This window comes from Gobio gobio (genome assembly GCF_949357685.1).
Source record: "Gobio gobio genome assembly, chromosome: 7".
Lineage (NCBI taxonomy): Eukaryota > Metazoa > Chordata > Actinopteri > Cypriniformes > Gobionidae > Gobio > Gobio gobio.
In genome coordinates, this window is record NC_137103.1 from 42,522,327 (window position 1) to 42,547,850 (window position 25,524).

Below are 25,524 nucleotides of genomic sequence, written 5' to 3' on the forward strand. Positions count from 1 at the left end.
TGTCGTTTCCAACCAGTAAGACCTTTGTTCATCTTAGGAACACAAATGAATATATTTTTGATGAAATCCGACAGCTCTCTGACCCCTCCATAGACAGCTGTTTAATTAACACTTTCAAGGTCCAGAAACTTAGTAAAAAATGTTTTTTAAATAGTCCAATAGTGACTCCAGTGGTTCAACCTTAATTTTATGAAGCGACTAGAATACTTATTGTAAGCAAATAACAAACAAAAATGAACACACAATGAAACAATGTAATTAACACTTGAAAGTGTTAATTACGTTGCTGTTTATGGAGGGGTCAGAGAGCTCTCGGATTTCATCATAAATATCTTCATTTATGTTCTGAAGATGAATGAAGGTCTTACGGGTTGGGAATGACATGAGGGTGAGTAATTAATGACAGAACTTTTTGGGTGAACTAACCCTTTAACTGTTTTTGGCCACACAATGAAAGTCAATGGGGTCCAATGTTGTTTTGGACCATACTGATTTCCATCCGTGTTCCACAGAAGACTAAATGACGACAGATTTTTCATCTTTCAGGACCATTCCTCTAATGAGGTCAATTGACGTCTTCTCTAAAAGTAAGGATCAGGTTCCTGATGGTGCTTTGGGCTCTAAAGGCCTTGGCACACTGAGTCCGAAATTTTCGCATGCGTTTTTTCGTATTCGTGATCCGAAAAATTCGTCACGCACAGAGACCTTGCACACTGAGTCCGATGCGTATTAATGAATGTGTTACGGAAAAAAACGCAAAACAACACAAAATGCCGTCTTCCACCTCCTTATCAAGGAGCTGCGGATTATCCAGACCGATTCAAAGTTGAATGTCAGTGGTTCCGTTTGATGCTTTGCTAGCGATACTGGAGCCACATATTAAAAAGAAGACCACCAATTTCCAATCCTGAACAGAGACTGGCAGTGTCTAGGATCCGCGCGCGCGCACACACACACACACACACACACACACACACACACACACACACGGTTTACAGGGAGTTGGTGTGCTATAATTATAGCTGTGATATTGTAGTATTTTTGATACAATGATATTTGTATATATAATTGTAGGTATCTGAGGAGCACTGGCGATTCATTCACCACCATTGCCAGCAGTTTTAGGTTGGGCATCAGCACTGTAGATGGGAAAAACGGATGCGAAACACGCAGAAAATCGAACCTGTTCCGATTTTTTTTTTGACGGACGAAAGTTTCGGAGGCAGTGTGCAAGCGTGATTGACATAACATGAGGTCGAATTTTTTTTTGACGTGCGAAAATTTTGCATGCGAATTTCGGAGTGTGCAAAGGCCTTAACCCTACATGCAGGTCTTGCTAGTCACATGGAAATATTGTGTATAATGTCAGGGGAAGTGGCGATAGAAAAAAATCTGCCATTTTGAGGACATTTTCAAGGTTGTTCATTGTAGAGCCACACAATGAAAGGTTAATCTTAAATGCTCTTATCTTGGCCATGCAAAAACCTCTAAAATGGCACCAGAAGGAAGGCTGTGACAGCTAGATTAATCTCTCAGTTTATGTTTTCCTGTATTGCTTTTCATTTATTTATTCTATGATAAGCACTGATTTATTACCAAAATCCCTCATACATTTTCCGAGGCTAAATGAAAGATGTCTAGTTGCATGCTGGCGTTGTCTGCCATGATATTTTAGCCAATTTTAAAAAAGAAATGCTAAAGCAAAAGTTACACACCAATTGATGTTTTCTTTTGTAAGAAGGACTAATAATACAGTGTGTATCCTACTGTTCAAAAGTTTTGAATTTTTATGTTTTTGAAAATGTTCTTATCCTCACAAAGGTTGCATTTGTTTGATCAAAAATACAGTAAAAACAATAACAATGTGAACTATTACATTATTTTCTGTTACATTATTTTTACAACTGTTTTCTATTTTAATACATTTTAAAATGTATTCCTGTTATGGTTATTATAGCCATTATTCCAGTCCTCAAAGTCACATGAACCTTCAGAAAACATGCTGGACCCTATCATACACCCGGTGCAATGCGACGCCAGGCACGACACAAGTGTTTTTTTGCTAGTTTCAGCCCGATGCAGTTATCATTTTCACGTCCAGCGCCACGTTGTTAAACTAGCAAATGCACTCACGCCCATCTGTTCGCCCATGGGCGTGCTGGTCTGAAAACGAGGTGTGTTCAGGTGCATCGTTGGCGCGTTAATTTATCTTCATTTACGCATTTGGCAGACGCTTTTATCCAAAGCGACTTACAGTGCACTTATTACAGGGACAATCCCCCTGGAGCAACATGGAGTAAAGTGCCTTGCTCAAGGACACACTGGTGGTGGCAACTGCTGGGATCAAACCAGTAACCTTCTGCGTAATGTTTCCTAAGTGCACCTGCGCCATGCGCTCAGCTTGTTAAAATAGGGCCCTCTGATTTGGTGCTCAAGAAATATTTCTCCTTATCACTGTTGCTGCATAATATTAATATTTTTGTGTAAACTGTGATACATTTTTGTCAGGATTCTTTAATTAATAGAAAGTTAAAAATAACAATTTATTTGAAACCGTATAAGATTATAATGTTTAAATTGTTACAAAATATACTGCCATTTTTGGCCAATTCAATGCATTCTTGCTGAATAAAAGTATAAATGTCTTTCAAAAATCTTACTGACCCCAAACTTATCAACAGTATCCGCTAGCCATCCTAATACAATTGTGTTAGATATATAAAAACATAACAATACATCAAGCCCTTCCCCTCAGTTCACTTGGGTCCATGCATGAACTTGGGCCACAAAACTATGAAGCGAATCAGACTGAGCAGTGGCTGGAATCCTCAGTGGCATTAAATTCTTCTCCTTTTCTTTCCTTCAGTGTACTTTATGTACTTGCATGACACAGAAACAAAGACAGAGAAGGGAGTTGTGAGACAGATTCCTTTGAGAGATGGAGGCAGGATGCCATTATGAGTGTGAGGTCGCATGCAAGCGAGTGCAGTGGATAAAGAGGAGGGATGATGGAGACTTGAGATAGACAGAGATAGATTCCTCAAGCTAACTTACGCCTGCAGGGCTCATCTGTTTACATTCCAAACCTGTCGAACCAAGGGATTTATCTCATTCGTGGCTCCTCAGCAAAAGTGAACACTCCTCTCCCATAGCTCTTCATCCCCATACATAACATCATATCACTCCTCAGTGACCCCGAGGTCAAGCTTCTGGTTGTGTTCCCTTTCCAGAAGTTCTGCGCCTCTGATGTGTCGGATCTAAGTTTCTCAACATTCTGAGACCCTGGGGTATACCATAGCCTACCATTCAGAAGTTTAGACAGACCAGTTTCTTTTTTATTTAGACTATTTTCCCACAATTTAGATAAACAGTAAAGGGTTACACTTTATTTTAAGGTGTCTTTGTTACACTGTAATTATACATTTAAGTACTGAGTAATATTAAGTAACTACATGTACTTGGTTTGGTTTAGGGTTAGTTGCATGTAATTATGCATAATTTATAGTTATTACTATAGTAACTGCATGTAACATATGTAACAATGGCCCTGTAAAATAAAGTTTTACCCAGAAAAGTCATTTTACAAATGTAAATATAGGAATTGTGCACTGGTTAATTTTAAACAAATCAGAACTTTATTTATTATATAAGTGTAACGGAGGCCAGCTAGTTGTTGCTGTGCGAGTAAACCTCACTCCTCTGATCTCAAGAGACGCTCTAGCGATTGACACTAGAGGTTGTAGACTTTAGCCTCCTTGTTAGAGCGTCCGACTCTCATGCCGGCGGACCCGGGTTCGAGTCCTGCTTGAAGCGGGCGGTTCGAACAGGAGGGGATACATAAGCATACTCTGGACATACTCTCAACTTTATGAGGGTCCCATCTGCTTTTTAAAAAATCACATGCGCCAAATTCTTCAATAGAACAAAATAAAATAATGTATTGTAATAATTCATATGTATGCAGACACAATTTATATTTGTCTACAAAACATTTCAAGCATGTAAACATAGTCCTTCAGATCAAAGATCATTAGAAACTCAGTCAAGTTTGTATAAACTTCTGTCTGGTAGCATAGATACTGGAAAAATCAAACCCTAATACATCCATCCGACTATGTCTGTGTTTTTGCGAATGGAGAAATTATTCCAGTTCATTTTGCAAAAAGCATTTAGATGATGGCTGAACTTTTGTTTTTCGGAACAGCATGGTGCACGATCATCTATTTTCACATTAGATACAGCCATAATGTAAATGAATAGCCATGAGCACTTAAATATAATACTATAGGCTCTGAGAATGAGAATCATTATCTTATTTTTCCTGAGAAATTGCATTAATAAGATATGACAGATTCAATAATGTCTGTGGAGGCTCTGACTGGCTATATGCTGCAGCCAGAGATCTAAGAGACTAAGTTCATCTTGCGTTTTAAACTGATCTGTGCAAATTTGGTTCATTTGCGCAAGTGTGTACCAAAGGGACGGGATCAACAGTCGAGAAGAAAGAGAAGCTGCCAGAAGCAGTGTTCTGAGTTTCTTTTCTATTGCTCATGTAATAAAACCTACTTAGCATGCAGTCTCAAGTAGGTACAGAAAGAGCGCAGTGTGTGGGTGGTGGGACCCAATCACAGTACCTTGGGCTCCCCCATTGAGCCGACATAGTGACGTCAACATCATCAGATGTTCCTGATCCCATGAGACGGCTGGTCCCCATGAGGCGGAAGCAGTGGAATCCTGCTGCCTCATGTATCCATTTAGATCTTGGAAAAGAGCAGCAGCAACACAGGGTGCACAGGCACCATGGACTGATCCCGTCAAAAACACTTTCTCAGGATAGACAAGTTTGGCATCCTGGGGAAAATAAGCCTAATGCTTTGATGATGGTGGTAGTTATAAAAAAAAATGGCAAAAATAAATGCTGTTCATTTATCAATCGTGTCTATGCACCCTGGGTTGAGTCATAATGCAGTTGTTGAAAATAATATTAAAAAAGAACGTCACCAGAGACCCAGGTAAATCAAATCGCTGGTGTTCAAAGTTAGAAGATGCACTGCAAGACAAACATTTATATCATCGCTATTGGGCAGAAACTTTGTGTGTCCAAGGATGCTACTTTTCAGGAAATGGGAATTTCAGATGCATGCATAATTTTAAGTTGTAAAAATCAAATAAGAAACAAACTAGTCATGTGTGTCCAATTTTTGACTGGTAGTTTATGTTATATCGGCAAATTTCCCTTATTCATAGTTTCACGGAAATGAGGACAGCAGGTGCGTACCCACGGGTCAGTGCAGTGAATAACTCAAAGGGTAAGAATCAGCTCTTTTCACCCAATCCCAGCCTGGGTAAAGTTGAAAAGGCCCGTCTGAGCTGCTGCTATCCTCTGCCAACGGCAGCATGTTTGGCACCAAGACGTACATTTCTGAGATGAGCTGGCTTTCTGTCAGCCCCATTACACTCCTGGCAGGGAGATGCAGGATAGCTCTAATGGTGTTAGGGAGAAGGACAAAAGGAGGCAGAGAGAGGTGGCACACAGGTGGAAGTGTGGACAAAGGTATAGCAAGCAGAAAGAAAAGGTGAAGAATGTGTGAATGTGATGGGAGTGAGACATCAGTGTGCTCAGTGACAATGGCGTATTCTAAGAATAAAATGAAAGCGTATAATAGAATCTCTAGCAGCAAGATATGATATATACTGTAGCTGCTGAAATGGTAACCAAAGTGTCTGCCAAAATACTATTTACTGTGGCTTTTTCTTTTTCCAATTTCTATAAAAGATCTAAAGCACAACAGAAATCTGAAGTAGCTTCAAAGATTTCCCCATAAGATAATAATAATAAAAAAATTTTACTAATACACAAATTAAAGCTCTTTAATATCTCAATTCCTTCTAGGGAGGCATCAGTGATATTAAAGGAGGAGCAAATAGGGACTTTTGCTTAAGACTCAATGTAGTGCTGCACAGTAGTGCTGCTTAATATTTTTGTAAAAACTGTGGTAATTTTTTTATGGAAGCTTGTTTCTACCACAGAAAAACATATAAAAAGATAATTACGACTTTTTGTCTCACAATTGCACAAATTGCAACTTTATAACGCGCAATTCTGAGCTAAAAAGTCAGAATTGTGAGATAAAAAGTCATAATTACCTTTTTTTATTTTGTATTCTGTGGCGGAAACAAGCTTCCATATTTTTTTGCAAGATTCTTAAAGTAAAAAAAAAAAAAAAAATCTGCATTTAGTTAAAATAGCTTTTTTTGGGGTAACAAAGTCACTTTGATCAATTTAATTGCTGAATAAAAGTATTCATTTCTTTCAACAAACAAACAAAGAAAAATCTTACTGACCCCAAACTTTTGAACGGTAGCATTAAATCAAATGTTTCTCATCATTGCTATCGAGACCAAGAACTCAAATAAGTCTTAAGATCGTGTGACCTTAGTCATTTTTTCTGATTTTCCATTTCATGGCATAACTTTTGTAACACTAACAGTATAATTACGGTGTTTTGTTAATTGGTTACAATTCAGGAATCCATACTTTGCGTCATCAGGTTAATAATGTCACCAGCTGATTTCTTTCATTTATGGAACTTCCTTTAACTTCACTCTAGTATCCAGTGTCTCATTCCTCAACCTCTTGCATATTCCCATTTTAATATTCTGCCTCTGTGTGCTGTTTAGGCAAAGGCACTCTCAAAAGCTGGCAAGGTGCTGCTCATTGATTTGGACCCAGCCTCCACTTGTGATGCTCCAGTTACTCGAAATGAAGAAAGATCGGCCTTGTTTATTCACAGTTTGGGATCACCCAGGAGAGATACACAGGCGAAGGTGAGATGGAGGAAAATGAAATTGCACCTAATCCTCTCCACTGGGACAGCGGAGAAAACTGCTACAAATTTAGTAACGTCATTGAAACAAAACACTAGACGCAAACATGGGAATATGTGAATTGAGTGACTTATTTAGTCCCTGTTTGTTGTGCAATCAGATATGTGCATTTGGGCATCTAAGGTGAGAGAGAATGAAGCTGCCTGATACACACATTTTTATATTCAACCACAAGCTGGTTCATGCATGAAACATTATGAGTGGTCTTCGAGTGAGAGCATTCAATAAATGTGTGGTACATCTACCAGACACGGCAGAGAGATTACTGGGGGAATAAAAGAGATATATGCAACCACAGCAACAGGTGGGAAAGCCACCACAGTCTCATTTCATTGCTTCATTTAGACCTCAGACAGTCCTGGCTGACCTTCTTAGTGGTTTTAGCACCAAGCCAGAGTAAACTCTTGGTACATTCGCTAAGGACGCTCCATGCTCTCTGTGCCATGCCACTTCCTTTGAAGTTTGTCCAGGCTGTTTTGGGAGCTGACCCATTCATTTCAGAATCAATAACCATAAGCCAGCACTCTCAAACACCCAAAGGCTTGATAGACAGCCCTAGCCAAAATGTTTCAAAGGCCACATCAAGCAGAAATCATGATCTAGTAGAAGAGAGTGAACGGTAATAAACACTGTTGGTCTGTTTCTTACCTGAATTAGTGAAATGTTGTTTAGATTTAGTCTGAAGAGGTAGTTTCTGCAGATAAAATGAAAGAGAGATTGCAAAAGGTTAGTTTGATATAATCTATTGACTGGAAAGACTCAATGAAATGACATTTCATTCTATGAAAATATGGCAAGGGAAATGAAAAATAAAGTGGGGTCCAAAAGTACTACTAGTGAAAAGGGGTTACACTTTAGTCAAGGGTCCAACTCTCACTATTAACTAGTTGCTTATTAGCATGCATATTACTAGGGTATTGGCTGTTTATTAGTACTTATAAGGACATATTAATGGCTTATTCAGCATGGCCATATTTTACATCCCTTAATCCTACCCAATACCTAAACTTAACTACCTTATTAACTATCAATAAGCAGTAATTAGGAGTTACTTGAGGCAAAAGTCGTAGTTAAAGCTGTAGTCCGTAACTTTTTGCACTCTAGAGGTCAATAAACAGAACTGCATGCGTCTTGAGGAAGAACATTGCAGCCGGAGCTACTTCTCTCTGTTTATGTCTATGGCGAGTCACGCAGGGACTGTGCTCCTCCGCAGCGGTTCCTACCAGACCGGTCTGAAATAGTACCAATATAAACACTTATTATAAGTGTACCATAATGATTCAGGGTAAGACAAAAACATGGTTTGGAAAATGGATTCATGTTGTACATTCTCATTATATCATTTTTGTAAATCTTGAACGCAAAAAAAGTTACGGACAGCAGCTTTAATAATGGTTAGTTAATAGTAAGAGTTGTACCCTAATCTAAAGTGTGACCTAAGTTTTTACCTTGCTCCTACTATGAGTTCATTCCTGGTGAGGTCAAGGGTCAGCTGGGAATAGTCCCTTACACCAGGATGGGAGAAAGTGGAGATCAAAGGACTTAGAGCTGAAAGATAAAAGAACATCCAGGTATATTAGTGATACAATAAGAAATGTCCCTCACAAAATTCATTAAGCGATTGCCATTTGACAAACCTTGAAAGTTTAGATATATCATAGCATATCAAATTAAATTACATGAAATAACGCATGGTGGATGGATTAAGCAAAATGAGTTACGCAATGGAGGTCACTAATCCGGGGAAATTATTGTAGTTTCTTCCCATGAGTTCCTAAGAACGTGTGAGGAGGACCAGAGATTTCCGCTCAAAGCTAGCTGGGCCTCTTCAAGGATACTGATCCTAATTCAACATGACACATGACATACAAAACTCTGCTTACCCAAGAAATCTCAGAACATAAAAGCGCTGTTTGATACAAAGTTTTAGAAAATCAAAACAATTTGCCCTGTGAGACTCTTACAGCACAGACTGGGTCTATTCAAGTGGAATTACATGAGACAGAAAGAGCATTATGTAAATATAAAAACCACTTGATCTATTGTTAACCTTAATGTGGCTTAGTAAATGGGATTTCACTGTAAAAGGAACCAAAAGATTTGTTATCCTTCCACACAGAATAGGATTTCTCAGCAGTATTCTGGATATGCCATGTCCAGCTAAAATTCAGAAACCCTTCCCTAACATTACATCATTTAGTTTTCAAATGTGGTTTGTACTCCGAGGGTTCATATTCAGGCTCAAGTTTCACTTTCCTAAGAAGCGATTAAAAGCACAGCTCTTACCGTTCATGACCAATTTGTCTTGAGCTACAAAAATAACTGGAAATCCAATGTACTTCACAAAATGAAACTTCCAAAAAATGTTATAAATAACAATACGCATTTAATGCATGGTATGCATGAATTACATTTTTTTTAATTGTATATGTTCATTGAAATGTAAGTCACTTTGGATCAAAGCATCCACAAAATGCATACAATATGTAAATAAGTTGAAGTAGTCAAGTACACGTAATACAAATTTATTTTCATCTCAGACCAGCTAGAAATATTTTGACAAAAAAAATAGGTTTTAATAAGAAAAATATGAGAAAATAAATACATAAAATGTACATACATATGAAAATATTTTTATTATTTAATATATATTAATATCAAGTAATATCCAATGCTACAAATTATATATTATACAATAAAACTAAAATTTATTCAGACACCTTCAACATTTTCTCATATTATCACAGTTTATTTGCTATAGTTTAGAAAATGGTAATAAAATATGACAAGAACTCAGAGTTAAACTGTCAGAAAAAAATTCATCTTGATAATGTCAGATAACTTTGATAGAAAGGTATGGAAATGGATTACAATCAACCAATCAGATGTCAGTTGTTAAATTTAAGTACACAATTAGATAATACCAATTTAGGTCAACCTAAAACCAAGCAATGCTTAATTGTGTTCAGTCTGTGGCGTATTGGCCATTAAAGAAAAAACACTCAAGCAAAACATGGTCAGGTCAAAGTATCTGAATAATTTTGGTCCCAAATTTTTATACATTTTACTGATAGTCCACTGTATGAAGAACTTTTGCCTATAATATGTCACAATTTACTTTATTTTGCTATCCTCCCTTACATAAATTAACTATAGTGTCCTGCACCCACTAGTAAAAAAATATATCTGGTGTCTGAATAATTTTTGGTTTGACTGTATCTATATTATGAATGTATAATTCCTCTATTATACATACATAATTAGGGTTTGTTTACACAACAACAATGAAGTAAAAATGGAAAAGTTCCTTTTTCGTGTACAGATGAAAACGTTGTCAAAACAATCCCTGTTCACATGGATCCGCGAAAACGACTTTGTAAAGAAACACTAGGCGCCTATACTGAACATGTAATACACATGCACATGACGTCACTGTTTAACAAATTCATGTTTTTGAAGCTTACACAGATGATGACGCTATCGCTATGAAACCTATTTTCAAAAGTTTACATTTTCAGGCACCCAAAACGCCGTTGTCAGGTAAAATGAACGGCCAAAACCCATAAAACGTTCTTAGTTGAAATGGTGCTGTATAAACATTCCCTATTAGACATACTATGTTTAAAAATAAAATTATTAATGACTACAGCAAATGCTAAGTGAATACAGTCTTGCACTGAGGTGCACGCAAACACAGCTGCAGCTTTCTCACACCATAGGTCAATGCAGCGGTGAAACCGGTTTCTGAATCTGTGGGGGATTGAGTCATCCAGATGCTGGGGTCATTCAAAACAATCAAACAGTCTTTCACATGAGAACATGAATCACATGGATGTGAGGATATGTTTGCAAAGAATTTATAGGAAAAGATATAAAAAAGCTTCTGCTATGCCACTAAATTAATCTATTAACAAACTGAATGACTGGGACCATATGGCTATATTATTCAGGCATTATTTATGGAAAAATAATGACAGGACAACACAACACAATCTGTACTATAGGCCTACCCCATCCATAAGCATCCATCTCACCCGTGTTAAAATTGTGGTTATGGGCTTTGATCACTCTAATAGAACGTGTTCAGAGAGAATCATAGAACATTTTATTGGATATCATACATCAAGAACAGCAGTCTTACAGGCAGTGATTAATGACTAAGAGGATCCAGACAGGGTCTTTTTGATTTTATTTTATATATAAAACTGTAGCACAAGCTTGAAGCTCATGGAGTATGGAGTTTATCGATCCGTTACTGTAGGTCAGGAGTGAGACAGCTCACAGTCTATAATGTAATAGAGGGGTTTCCAACCTTTTATGTCAGCAAACCACTATGACCCAAGTTATTTACTTGAAGGTTAGGGCTTTATTTACACCATAAGAATGTATAGAATGTTAAGCTTTCGATAAATATAATGAATGACTGCAAATCATTTGTAAGTTGTTAGTTTATTTTATGGAGAGTGAATATAGTACATAGAAAATATAGAAAATAGTACTCATTTTGGCTACGTTCACACTGTCAGTTTTTGGGATTGACAATCACATTTACAGGTGTGAGTCTCGAAATGTCCCGTTCACACAGCAACTTCAGTAGCGTCTCGAATACTGTCTGTATGAACGTGCAACGGGAGTCAAGCCCATATTCTCTTACCATTAACCATAGCGACCGTGACCAAAGATGGCAATGCCCATAAAACTGAAAAGTCTTATCACTTGACATGACAAGAATCGAGTCGCGAGTTCATCCGTCAAATCTTTATTAACTGACAGCAGCGTTTATATCTAGGTGGAGAGCGGAGCATTTTTCGCGTGTAGGCGTAGCACACAAATCTGACGAGAGCAGCTCTTTCTTAATTTTCCTTCTATTTTCCTCTACTTCTTCCCTGCCCTAGTGTGTGATGCTCTGTGCGATGTCCAAAACGTAGTACTTCAGGCACTTTCTGTGTTTCGCTGCCTCCTCATGATGGATCGCTTCTTGTACTCCTCAGTTGTAAGTCGCTTTGGATAAAAGAGTCTGCTAAATGCATAAATGTAAATGTAAATGTGACAGTGACTGGATCTAAAACCAGACATGCGTTTATGGTAGTGCAAAGCGGTCACAAATGGTTGACACATGTTTGTACAGTGCAGAGCACTCTTTTGCACTGTTATAGATTGCGGTTGTCATGTGTTAATGTAAACATATTAAAGACTGAAATACAGGCCTGACAACCGCATTCTGCTGCTGTGTGAATGTGGGAATTTTGTATGTTAGCAGTTTTTGTTATTTTGAATGATTTTTAAAGGCGCTGCATGTAAGTTTTTCACTTGACTAAAGCATAAAAATACCATAATATGTTTGCAGATATTTAGGAAACATGCTAAACTAACCTACTAGTTTCTCAGAAAAACAGCCAGTTATTCTACTTTGAAGTGTGTGTTCCGTGTCGAAATCTGTTTTGGTCTGTGTAAAACAAAACGCTGCCAGTTTACCCAATAGTATTTTGACACCCAAGGTTGCCATGTTGGCGTGAAACGATTCTACCCGACCCGGGCGGGGGAAACAACAATCGCCAATATTTTGAATTTGAACTGCAGTACCTATTTCGACCACTAGCTGTCAACCCTACATAACACACATTTAACTAATTTAAAATGGGGATTTAAAAACCCAAATATTATATATATAACTGACACAAATGACTGCAAAATACTCTATATAGCTAGCTAGCATCATGTTCTTCCTTGAATAAGACTAGTATTTCTGGTCACCTTATTTGTTGGATCCATAGAGAACTAAACCAGGCTTTTTAACTAGCACAACCGGCTAACCTTGGTCAATGAGCTTCATAAGAAAAACCAAACTAGTTGACCAGCATTTTCTGCCTGTTTGACCAGCAACAAACCAGAAAAAAAACTGAATATACTCGCTAGGACCACCATGAAAATCTATTCCAGTTTTAGCAGAGTCCTGCGTGGCATGAAATGAGTGTGAATGCTTCATAAATAAAGCGTAAAACAGGTGCACTGACAAAGCGCATAGATTGTGCAGGTTGAAGGATTGTCATGATAACCTCGGAGTCACCTGAGTTAGTCCAAACCACACCAGAGTTAAACGTCAGGCACAGCATGAAAAAAGCTGATCTTTGCAAAAGCAAACAAACAGACTCAGCTGTTCAGCTGTATGTCCTCCAGGGCTCAAATACTTTTTCCACTAAACCCTCATAACATAAAAAAGCACTAACTCCCCTTCATAGTGATTTTTAAGAAAATCAACTAAATGTGTGTGCACCACCACATTGAGAGATGAGGATGTATGAATGTTTGTTTTCATTTCGCTTACAGATGTTGAGATCGTAAAGTGCCCTTTCTGATGGACTTCTAAGCCTCGGTGAGTTTTATATAAACGGTGGTTTTATATGCACCGACAGCTTCCACACATCATCAAGTCTGCCTGGCGTCCAGCAATCCATATGCAATAAAAAGGGATAAATATGAGGGCCGGGCCAGAAAGGGGTTGATGGACGATTATTGCATTTTCCTCACCAAACACGCAGCGGAAGAGATTAATGCGTTAGCCAGCAGATCCGAGGGACAAGAACAGGTTCAACAGTCTGCATCCAAGATGCTCCTGAGGACATAAATCATAATAATTATGTTTTTTGTTCTCAGAGATTTACAACTGACTGGTTCTTAATGCTCCACGCAAAGAGGAAGACAGAAGGGGTGGTTTTGGCCACGCTGCTGCAGGTATTGATCGCAAGACTGCTGTTGTTATGCTACAAATCACACAAGTACTAGCTAATACCAGGCCCAGAAGGAAACAGCAGACCTTTATTTGCTTATATTGGGGTGGGGGGGATGTGGGGAGAATGTGGTCAATTTAAATATAGATTTAAACAGGGCTGAGTTTACTACTGACTCTTATTGGTAGCTGAAAGCATAATCAAAATGGCCAAAATATTGAATTAATGAACACACAAGGAAGGATGTGTAGAACTATGAATGATGGGAGTTCAGAAGCTGCAGAAATACCAAACTTTCAGCAGTCAGAGTTTCAGAGTTCACAGTTCATAGTTCACACAATCTTACACCAGTTATGCTTAATAATCTGACGAAGTGTAAAGTCACGGAAAAACATTAAACAGTTTCTGAACTTCACCCGATCAAAACAACACAATTTAACGATCGTATCATGTAAAATCTACCTGGATTTTTGGCCATTTCACCAATTTCGCTGTAAAAAAAAAATTTTTTTAGAATGCCACTCGAGGAGTTTATATGCAATATATATTTATCTTTTACTGTAAGCATGGACGAAAAAAAAATGTAAACATGGGTTTCTTTGATAATGAAGTTTTTAGAATAAGCATACATGGATAGTTATGAACACGCACAATGTATGACATTCAAAAACAGAACAATGAATATTCCCTATGATCGTCACAAACACAACTATATATATTTCTGTCAGGTCCACTAAAGTCAAAAAACACAATAGACAAACATTTAGTACAATTTTTTAATTGCATATTTTGTAAAGATTTAGATTTGGCGGTGTGGCTCTGTTCTAAATTCCCCATCCTTTCATGAGCTCCATGAAAAGCCAAGACAGGGAACAGCAGCAGATTCTGGGGACGACCTCCCATTTAACTGGGAGGGCAGAGCAAATCCCCCATTTAGAACAGAGCATGCATCAATGACAACAGAATGACATGATTAAGTTAGCAATTTAAGGAGGAGCTGGGGAGGAATTGGGTTGCAAAGCAGCGTGCAGCAGAAGCGTCCAAGCAGGCAGATTGAAGTGAAGCTATGCTTAAGTAAGCCGCCCTGTTTGAGAGAAGCCAATTGAGAGCATAGGATCAGCTGAAACAGATCAGCTGAAAGAGGGGCGGAGTTAGAATTTCCCAATCAGCTGATAGCGGAGCTTGACTACGTGGCCTGCCAGAACTAACACTGGCGCTTGATATATATATGTATATATATACACACTATATTGCCAAAAGTATTGGGACACTCCTCCAAATCATTGAATTCAGGTGTTCCAATCACTTCCATGGCCACAGGTGTATAGTATAAAATCAAGCACCTAGGCATGCAGACTGCTTCTACAAACATTTGTGAAAGAATGGGTCGCTCTCAAGAGCTCATTGAATTCAAGCATGGTACCGTGATAGGTCCATTCCTCAAATTTCCTCACTTCTAAATATTTTTACGGTCAACTGTTAGTGGTGTAATAACAAAGTGGAAGCATTCGGGAACAACAGCATCTCAGCCACGAAGTGGTAGAAGGCCACATAAAATCACAGAGAGGGGTCAGCGCATGCTGAGGCGCACAGTGCGCAGAAGTCACCAACTTTCTGCAGAGTCAATAGCTACAGACCTCCAAACTTCATGTGGCCTTCAGATTAGCTTAAGAACAGCCGAGCAGCTGCATCCAAGCCTTACATCACCAAGTGCAATGCAAAGCGTAGGATACAGTGGTGTAAAGCATGCCGCCCCTGGACTCTAGAGCAGTGGAGGTGTGTTCTCCGGAGTAACAAATCATGCTTCTCTGTCTGGCAATCCAATGGACTAGTCTGGGTTTGATGGTTGCCAGCAGAACGGTACTTGCCTGACTGCATTGTGCCAAGTGTAACTTGGCCACTTAGTTCCAGTGAGAGGAACTCTTAATGCCTCAGTATACCAAGACATTTCAGACAATTTCATGATCTCAACTTTGTAGGAACAGTTTGGGGATGACCCCTTCCTGTTCCAACATGACTGCGCACCAGTGCACAAAACAAGGTACATATAGACATGGATGAGCGAGTTTGGTGTGGAGGAACTTGACTGGCTTGCACAGAGTCTTGACCTCAACCCGATAGAAGACCTTTGGGATGAATTAGAGGCCTTCTCGTCCAACAGTGCCTGACCTCACAAATGCGCTTCTAGAAGAATGGTCAAAAATTTCCATAAACACACTCCTAAACCTTGTGGAAAGCCTTCCCAGAAGAGTTGAAGCGGTTATAGCTGCAAACGGTGGTCCAACTGCATATTATCCTTCGGATTAAGAATGGGATGTCACTAAAGTAAAGTTGTGCATATAAGACAGGCGTCCCAAAAATTTTGGCAATATAGTGTGTGTATATTATATATATATATATATATATATATCAATCTTCGGGGGGGGTATTGTATACTAAAAACAATTACTAAAGAAATTAAAAAGAAAAAAAAACTGACTTGATGTCAATGTTCAAAAATGCTGTAAACATATTAAAACTGTTACAAATATTCTGAATGCACTTTTGCCCCTCCAAGTATAAAGTTTAGTTCAGTAATCAGAAGTGGCATGCATCTCTGCACACAGAAAAAAAAATGTAGATGATTAAAATTATTCAAACACAATGCAAATGAAAAGCCATTAACGCTAATCCACAAACAGCAAGATCATGGGTTTTTAACATTGCCCTATTATGTTTCTTTTTAATCATGATCTAAAAAATAAATAAATAAAGCATAATTTCTGTCTATGTTTGATGAATTCTTTGCTTTAAGCTAATTACTAAATACAAAAACAATTAAACTGCAATATCCGAAATGTGGTTAGGTTGTATATTTGTAAATATTTATGCCGTGTAAGGCAAAAAAAAAGTGAAGTGAAAATGAGAAATACTTTCCAAAAGAAACAAGGTAATCCAATACCCTAAGAGAGCCAGTCCTCTCTTGAATCAATATGATAAAGTGAAAATGGATCAGATTCAGCATTGACTGCTGTAGGCTCAGCTCTAAATCAGATGCGTTCACAAAGCACAACATGTCTGTCCTGTTCGAGAGACAGTCATCTAGTCCATATTTTGCATCTCTTCGATCAAAAGACTGGCCCATCTCTCATCTGAGCTCAGAGAATCTTATCAGAAGATGCAGGCCGGCGCTTATCTGAGCACAGTCTGAATTTGCTTTTGTTTTGTCTTCTGGTCTCCTTCCCCACGCCTGCCGTGTGATTTCCCTGCTGTTGTATCCCCTGTTGTCACTGCATGAGCAGAGAGAGCCACCGAAATCTAAATCCTCTTACGCAGACTGAACTCAGATTATAAAAATAGAAAGACAATGAGCGCCCCAAGAAATGCCACAGCACAACAAGAGAGGACAGATGGGGGAAAGGGCACTCTGGGGATGACGCCGTAAATCGAGGGCCGGTTCAACTCAGGCAAAGTTCTGAAAGAGCACCTTTCACAAAGTCAATGAGAGAAACCTGGGCTGGCAATTTCAAATGGTCATTGAAGCGTAACACGTCAACATCTACAATGGATAGGAACGGGCGAGTAGAAGCGTAAGGGCTGCTGCCATCAGTTCAAACCATTAACAAAGTTCAATTTCATTCACAGTTAGCAAATGTAAACCTTGCGCTCCAACTGAACCCCAAGGTTAGGCTCACTTGCCAACACCGACAACACCCTTTACTTTCTGTGTCTGTGGTGACAGAGGGTCCAACAACATGACAGAACACAGTTCAGGCAGCAGTGCCTCCAATTAGGTTGAGGGAGAAAGCGGTAAGGGCCTGAAGTTAAAGAACAACATTGTTTTGTTTTGTTTTTTTCTCCTCAAGGTCCTCTTAAATGGGGCCGATGGTTAAACAACAGCACTATTACCCAATAGAGATTGGTTTCTGAACATGTTCTACAGACGAGACGAACAATCTCAAGACAATTACAATGCCTGTGTGAGTGGAAGGTAGACAATGGCTCTGTGGCACCACTCCTCTCGGGACAGATTACTGTAATTCCAGCCTAACAGGTTAGAACTTTGCATTATAGGTTCTCGGTATTGGACATGCAAGGAGACACCATACCCAACATTAGCTTTTAAATCGTGCTGTTGTCAATGTCTACATGGCCGGTAAATTACCAAGATCCAAATCTGGTAACTATAGATGTTGGTTTTATACAACAATAGGCGGAATTCAGGAAGAGAGCTTTTTGTGTTCAAATATACGAGATGCAGGGCAATAGATTGGAAAAAAAACAAGGTATAGAGACGTTTTTTTTAAAGTGTTATTTTTTAAACCTTGAGTGCTGCATTTTAAGGGCAGCGCAAGCATTTCATAAATTGCTGCAAAGGACTGGTCAAAGACTTCTGTCTAGACCATTTTTACATAGAACAAAATAATGAAACAGCAGCGCAGTTTCTTAACTCTTTCTCTTTAGCATAGTTCTTAACTCTTTCGCAGCCAAACATAGAATTTTCACTGTTATATGCAAGGGGCCGCTATGACACATCTTCTTAAAATAATACTGAATCTCCTGATCAAAACACAGGCGAAGAAGACGCAGAAACATGTGATCTCATATGTAATCATATGCATATGTATAATATGTGCAAGCATTAGGGGTGTTGATGAACTCGATTTACTAAATCTGTGTTGATCATCGTTCTGAATACAATCCAGATGTAGTCTTTGACAAAAACTAGTTTTTCTCAGATTTTAGCTCAAAATGTTGCTTATGAAACTTACCCATATTCAAGGGTTGATACAAAATAATGCATGAAGCTAGAATATTTGTTTTTTTGTTTAAAAGCAGAGGGTCTGTTCTTTCTCTTGATATAACTACACACCAACAGCTTTGAGGTTCTTTAAGTGGTAGTCATATCATGAAAAAAAAAAATCTTTGATCTCATGAAAAACTTTTTCAGGTTAAACAGACCATCTATTAAAAGGAAACTGCAAAAGCGTCTCTTTCCAAACTTCCACAACTTTCTGAAGTCAGATGAATGCATTGACACATGACTGCCCTCATTTGCACATCAATGATGCCTAATCAGTGGTCAGCAACTTAAGCGGCCAGTCGTGGTGAAGTAATATGGAGATATATGTTCAGATATTCATACAACAGAACATTCTGGGGGCCATAAAGTTTTTTTGTTTGTTGTGAAAATGATCAAAAACACTGGCGTTAGCTGGCAACTTTACACAAAAATGTAACACCTTATAATAATGTTCAGTTTTAAGTCACTTTATAAGTTATTAGTTAATGATGAACTAATCATTTACAAAACATGACTATACATCCATAAATGATGAATAAGTGATATGCTAACATTTTATGAATGTTTTGTTAATTCAGTTATGTCATTTATAAATTATTAGTTAATACATTCATAAATTATTAATAAGTCGTATGCTATACCGCCTATATCCGTATATATAAGTGATCAATGGTTTACACTTTAGATTAGGAGATGCAAAAAGCTTTGTAAATGACTTGTGTACACATACACACAATGTAAAGTGATGAATGGTTCACAATTTAGATTAAAGGGGGGGGTGAAACCCTCAGTTTCAGTCAATCTCATGTCAATCTTGAGTACCTATAGAGTAGTATTGCATCCTTCATATCTCCGAGAAGTCTTTAGATGAACGAGTCAATAGCTAACAACACAAAGACATTTGAAGCAGTTTTACTCACCGCCTGCTTCCAAAACACGAGTCACGACCGTGAACCTTAATCAGAGGGACTGCTCCATGTTTCAGCATTAGACGAGCTACAAATCCGGTGTCGAACTGGGCCGTGTTTATAAAACAATCGTCGCCGAAATGCAGGGAACAAACAAAACACTTGCACAACTCCGTTGCTGCTCCGGAAAAACTAATTCCATCCAATGTCCCATTAACGCTGGGTTCTTTGGAAAGCTGTACAGGGTTGTCTTGCCCTGACAACTGTAAGGCCGCTAAAATGAACGGTAGCGAGCTGCGGTTGAAGGCCGTTGCGCGTTCGTGTTTCAGCTGGGCAAAATGGATTTGATTATAATATTCTTTATCTGACTCCATTTATCATATTGTCGAATTTAGGATAGAATGCCAATTGGTTGTTTGGTCATTTATATTTAATAGTTAGTCACACATTTAATCATTCCGTTTTAACCCTTTGTTGCCATTATATCGTTCCGTACTGGAGATAGTTAATAATTACAGAATAATTCAGAAAGGATCAAAATGTAACAATTTATTAACAATCAGGTAAATGTAATGTCAATTACATAATAGACAGAAACCTCTTTTAAATGGAAACAAATTCTGGTTATGGTTACACTTAAAATAGTTTCAAATGGATGTTGGTTTGCCAACAGTAAAGGTTGGTTATTTTCAACCTTACACAACCAAAAACACACATCTTTGGTGACATTGTTGATGTCGTGAAGTCCTGTGACTGCAGCCGAGCAAAGCGCTTTGATGGGCGTACTGCTTTCGCTCTCTCGCTCTGGTCTACGGGTGTGCGCGCGCCCTTCCGGGAGAAGTGCCCTTAGGACACGTATAAGGAAATTCCGCCCCATTTGACGTCACACATACCCATACTCTGAAAAAACTTTCCGAAACTTGTGAGAAACCGGAAGGAGTATTTTTGGCACAGAAATACTCCATCAAACGCCCAACTTAATTTTTGAAACTTTGTCCATGTTTAGCATGGGAATCCAAGTTTTTAACAGTGTAAAAAACTCAGTATGCATGAAACAGCATTTCATAAATGATTAGTTCATCATTAACTAATAATTAATGACTTATAACTAAATTAACAAAACATTTATAAAATGTAAGCATATCACCCATTAATCATTTATGAACATAGTCAATTTTTGTAAATGATTAGTTCATCATTAACTAATAACTTATAAGTGACTTATATCTGAACGTTAATATAAAGTGTTACCTCGGTTATTAGGCAATATCTAATCGGTATGCTCATTTCACTTTTTACATTTATATTACCATCATATATTGGCATCATATAATGCTTCCTATAAGTTAATCTTTAAAAAAACAAGAATTTAATTAAACTGTTAAATGTCTTTAGCAAACCTTAAAATTAATATCTATTTTTCATTCTGTAAACAATGTTGTGATGCCTAAATTTACTTGAAATAAAAATTAATGTAACTATTCATTTCTTTTTAGTGTTTTATTTCAAAATTATACAAAATAGTAAATACACAATGCCGAAAATAATGCCCATTCTGCACTATTTCAGCACATTTTGTAGCTGGATACACTGGATTGAATACATCACAGGTTTTTGCTGAAATATTGCATGCGTTTAGCGAATGTTTGTCGAATAAGTCTTTCAGAAGCATGGAATTTCTCAACTCAGCATGCATGTGTTTGGAGTGATATGTTGATATCCTTGTAGATAGATTAGACATGCAGGTGTGATTGTGCAAGCTTAGTCATGAAGAAGAAAAAACACACACATACACCCACACACAACAATCCATCCAAATGATATCCCCAGATATCTAAAACTGAGATTTCTTGTAGTACCAGCATGATATTGCTGCTGCTGGTGTATAGATATGCTCACCATGATTTTAGAGCGGATTGATTTTCTCCGAAGGGAATAAGTATCAGGTTGCTTTCAGTGTGGTATTATATAACTACACACACAGCTTTGAGGTTCTTTAAGTGGTAGTCATATCATGAAAAAAAAAAAATCTTTGATCTCATGAAAAACTTTTTCAGGTTAAACAGACCATCTATTAAAAGGAAACAAAAACGCAAAAGCGTCTCTTTCCAAACTTCCACAACTTTCTGAAGTCAGATGAATGCATTGACACATGACTGCCCTCATTTGCACATCAATGATGCCTAATCAGTGGTCAGCAACTTAACCGGCCAGTCGTGGTGAAGTAATATGGAGAAAGTAGAATATATTATTCTTGAAACGTAAAAAAAAGAAAATGTTATTATTCCAGTTGGCATATACAATAAGATATGGAGGATTCTGATAATTTCAGTCTGACCTAAACTGTCTGTGTGTCACATTTCAGTGAGAATTGTTTTATAAACCTGCCACAATCGAATCCAGCATTTGCAATGGTGGTTATTGAAGGTCAGGGCAGCAACAACTTTATTGGACCCGATAGAAAACATGCCACAAACTATGAACATTGTTTCTCATTTCACATGCATAGAGGGTGTTTACAAAAAAATTAATGGCCATGCAAAAAAACAAAAAAAAACTAAGTTTTTTTTGTTCCAACTTCATCAGTGGACCCCAGAAGAAAACAATTAAATAATTTGACGTAGCATTATTATCCTACAATACTCACCAAGTTAGCTTTATTAGTACATTAAAAACAAGCCTACAATGCAAAGTATTCTGTCTAATTTTCCAGTTAAAATAGGGTGAATACTGGTAAAGTGGGACAATGGGTAAAGTGGGACAGTTAAGCTTTATAATTTCTATTTGTATATGCTCCCACTAATAAAAATCAACACAGAGCTCATCATAAGCAAGTAGTATGTGATAAAAAAGAAATAGATTCTGTGGCTATGACATCACTTCTGGGGGGTGTGGCTTACCATATTCAAAAACCTTGCAGTGAATAGGGATGGTTAGTAAAATTACATAGCATTCTGAGCTGAATAATGTTGTTTTAAAAATAAATTAAAAAAGCTCACGGATCGTTTGTAATTGCTATATATTTTTTTATGGGATGTAATGGTGAATCATTTAATATTAATCATCTAGCTTTTTTATGCGATTTTCACACTGTCCCAGTTTGCCAATAACGTTTTGTTAAACTGGGACAGGGTATTACTGGCCATTTAAATCATTCTAAAGGAGAAATTTAGTTCCCTTTATATATATATACCCCTCATAAATTCAGTTAGCTAGCTCTTAAAAGATATCACCTAACCAGTGATGAACATTTTTCATACAAAAAACAAACAAAGTCTGCCAAAAAAACAAACAAACAAGAAAGATGGAGGGCCAGGACATTTGCAATAATTGTAAAGCCAAATTTGTGATGAAAATGAGACAGAGGATTGGATCATGTCTATTGTTTGCGAGGACTGGTTCCATGTGGCGAGGAGAATGGCATCATTGAAGACGGGGAGGCATTCACTTGCATTGGCTGTACTGACGCATAGACTAACCTACCATACAAAAAGCAGAAATGAAATTTAGCCTGTGTGAAATGAATTATCCTATAAGAAGATGTATTCATGAAGGTTCCTCTTTTTTTAAATGTAAATTTATATGAAATAAATTACACCCAATGCAAAATATTGTGGGCAGGCGAGAGGGAGGGAGGGGTGAAACTGCTGTCCCTTAAAAAAGTGATGTTTATTGTTGTTTATATTTTTATAGTGTATTTATTAATTCATTAGGCCTACACTTGAATAATAATTTAATGCGTTTGAGGTGAGTGTCCAGTTTGCCAATAAAGGTGTCCCAGTTTGACAGTAGTGCCTAGAAAAATCTTGCTTGGGGTCAATGTGTGTTTGAGGAAGAGTCATCCATCCTTTGTTTAATGTTTCTTTCTTTTTTATTCTGTATAGTATAGTAGAGCTCTTAAGCTATTTAAAATAGTATCATATGAGGGGCTAAGACATTTGGATCATAATAAAAAAATTATGTAGAAGGTAAATTATCATAAAGTGTCCCACTTTACCAGTATTCACCAAATGCTGAACATAGATTTACTTGAAAAGCAACACTATATATGATATTAAGATTTGTTTTTCAATTAATATAATTTAGTGTTACTGAACTGGCAGATTTCTTGTTTTTAATTTATTTATACTTTAAACCAAGTAGAAAAAACAACCAGTGCAAAACACTCTTACTACAGACACATTCTCCTAAAATAAGTCAATAAGTAAATGTATACTTGTTTCAAGGAATTTCTCATTGTTTGCAGTGTAAAGTCTACTTCTTAAGGTTGCTAGACCCATACCATAAGCCCCGGAAAGGTTTAGCAATAAGAATGGGACCAACCGTGGTGGTCATGCTCTACCATGCTAAATCATCTTAAGAGTATCATTTCCATGGTTTAGAATAGTTCAAAGGCATGTGTGAATCTACAGACCTTGTCAGAGATCAGAGATAAAGGCCCCCAATACGCCTCAGGTGACTCCACCGAGCAGCCGCCAGAAGGCGTCAATTAAAAAACGTTCATCCATCAAAGAACCTAATCTCAAGTTCAGCCAACATTGTACCATTCCATTGTACCAGGGCTTCCATACCACTGCTTCAGCATAAAAGAAAGCATTAAGGTGTGCTATGGGACTTCCATGCCATTGAGAACACATGAGAAGGGATTTTGAGGTGTGCTAGCTTACAAAGCAAAGCTAATTGTTCAGCAGCTCTTATCATGATGCATGATTCTTGTCTCATGCTATGCATACCACAGTGCCGTTGCTTTGGGAGCTAAAATGACGGAAGGGAATAGAATACCATAAAAAACAATGAGAACGGCAAAAAAACAAAAAGATAGCTCCTTGCTTATCCGGCTTAAATTACGATTTACTGCTTGTTTACAAATTGCACCGTTTTCTAACTCAGTGAACAAGGCCGTTTGTAATTCCAGTCCTATTTTAACACTATGAAAAGAAAAAAAAATATCTTGTTGCTTTAAAAGCAAAGCATAAAAAGACAAATCAAAATGCAGCCTGAGTTTTTTCGGATGCAATAAATGGAACTGGCCGTAGGCGATGTCTATATGAGCCATGGCTGCCCTAATGTCCAAGCAGGTTTCATATATTAAATAGAGCCCTCCGGTCATCAATTCCTTTTGCTTCCCATGAGGCATTACTCTGCAATCTTTGACATGTCCCTCAGCGAGTCAGAAAACACACTGCTCCCACCCCATGGCCAAGAAAATCATCAACAGATCATATTCGCTACAAACACACTGTTGTCTAAATAAATATGTTCTTGGAGTAGAAAACACCTTTGTTCCATGGGTGTGGAAACGATTTACTAAGCGATATCAAGGTATGGCTGCACATTCGGTTTTCTTTTTGGGCTAGGACACAGGAGGATATGAATCTTGACGAAATGAAAGACGTTTATCTCTTGCTATCTTCAGCATCCTCTATCACTGTCTGAAATATGTGGATCCAAACCCAATGAATAAGATGAACAGAACAACAACAAAAAATGTAGATGTACAGTCTGTGCCTGTCTAATATATAGGGACAGTAGAAAAACATCTAGACTCACTAGGCTGGGCACTAAATTCCTAAAAACACTTTGAATTCCAGCAGTGGACTTTGACATAAAATTGTGCATAATGGTGGTGAACATGCCTGGCCACATCTTGCAACAAAGATTAAGAATTGCTGTGATTATTGACAATTAAAGCTGACTAAGGTATGCACACTCCCTATAATTATATGCAAGCTACCTAATGAGCCCTTCAAGCATGGGTTAGCCAACAAAAATACTGCCAATGTTTAGCCATGCAACTATTTCTTTCTGTAGTATGACAGTTGCAGCTAATTTCAAAAATAGCATAGCTTTTCCTGCAACCAGTAACTTTTTACTAGTCTTTCTGTATTAACCATTGGTAAAATACAATTAATTTAGTCAACTTCACCATCACCATTTATGAGTCCACACACAGCATTCGGAGTCATATTTTTTAATGATTAAATGCTGTATAATCTGTGCAGTTACATAACGTTTTTTATTTATTTATTTAATGATGATAGCCTAATTGAGTTCATTCATTGAAAAACAGTTTTTATGCCAAATAAATAATATATCATCTGAAAAGGTTCAAAAGAAACTGCAGCCTTAAATAATTCAATGTAGTTAGCTACTTTGGTAACACTTTAGAATGCTGATTAACAAATTAGTAAGTCATAAGTCATAATAAGTCATTACT

General features: G+C 37.6%; 1 protein-coding gene across 3 annotated transcripts in view; it reads right to left on the reverse strand.

Moving 5' to 3' along the window:
• Positions 1-25,524, reverse strand: part of sema5ba (sema domain, seven thrombospondin repeats (type 1 and type 1-like), transmembrane domain (TM) and short cytoplasmic domain, (semaphorin) 5Ba) — a 160,742-nt gene that overhangs the window by 65,504 nt on the left and 69,714 nt on the right. For all 3 annotated transcript variants that reach the window (XR_013816911.1, XM_079821990.1, XM_079821991.1), the window contains exons 4-5: positions 8,337-8,436; positions 7,537-7,582 (exon numbers count right to left, since the gene is read on the reverse strand). Coding sequence is in view for 2 of the 3 variants with exons in the window: in XM_079821990.1 (XP_079678116.1) it covers positions 7,537-7,582; positions 8,337-8,436 (146 nt within the window). In the remaining variant the exon portion in view is untranslated. The remainder of the gene's footprint in view (positions 1-7,536; positions 7,583-8,336; positions 8,437-25,524) is intronic.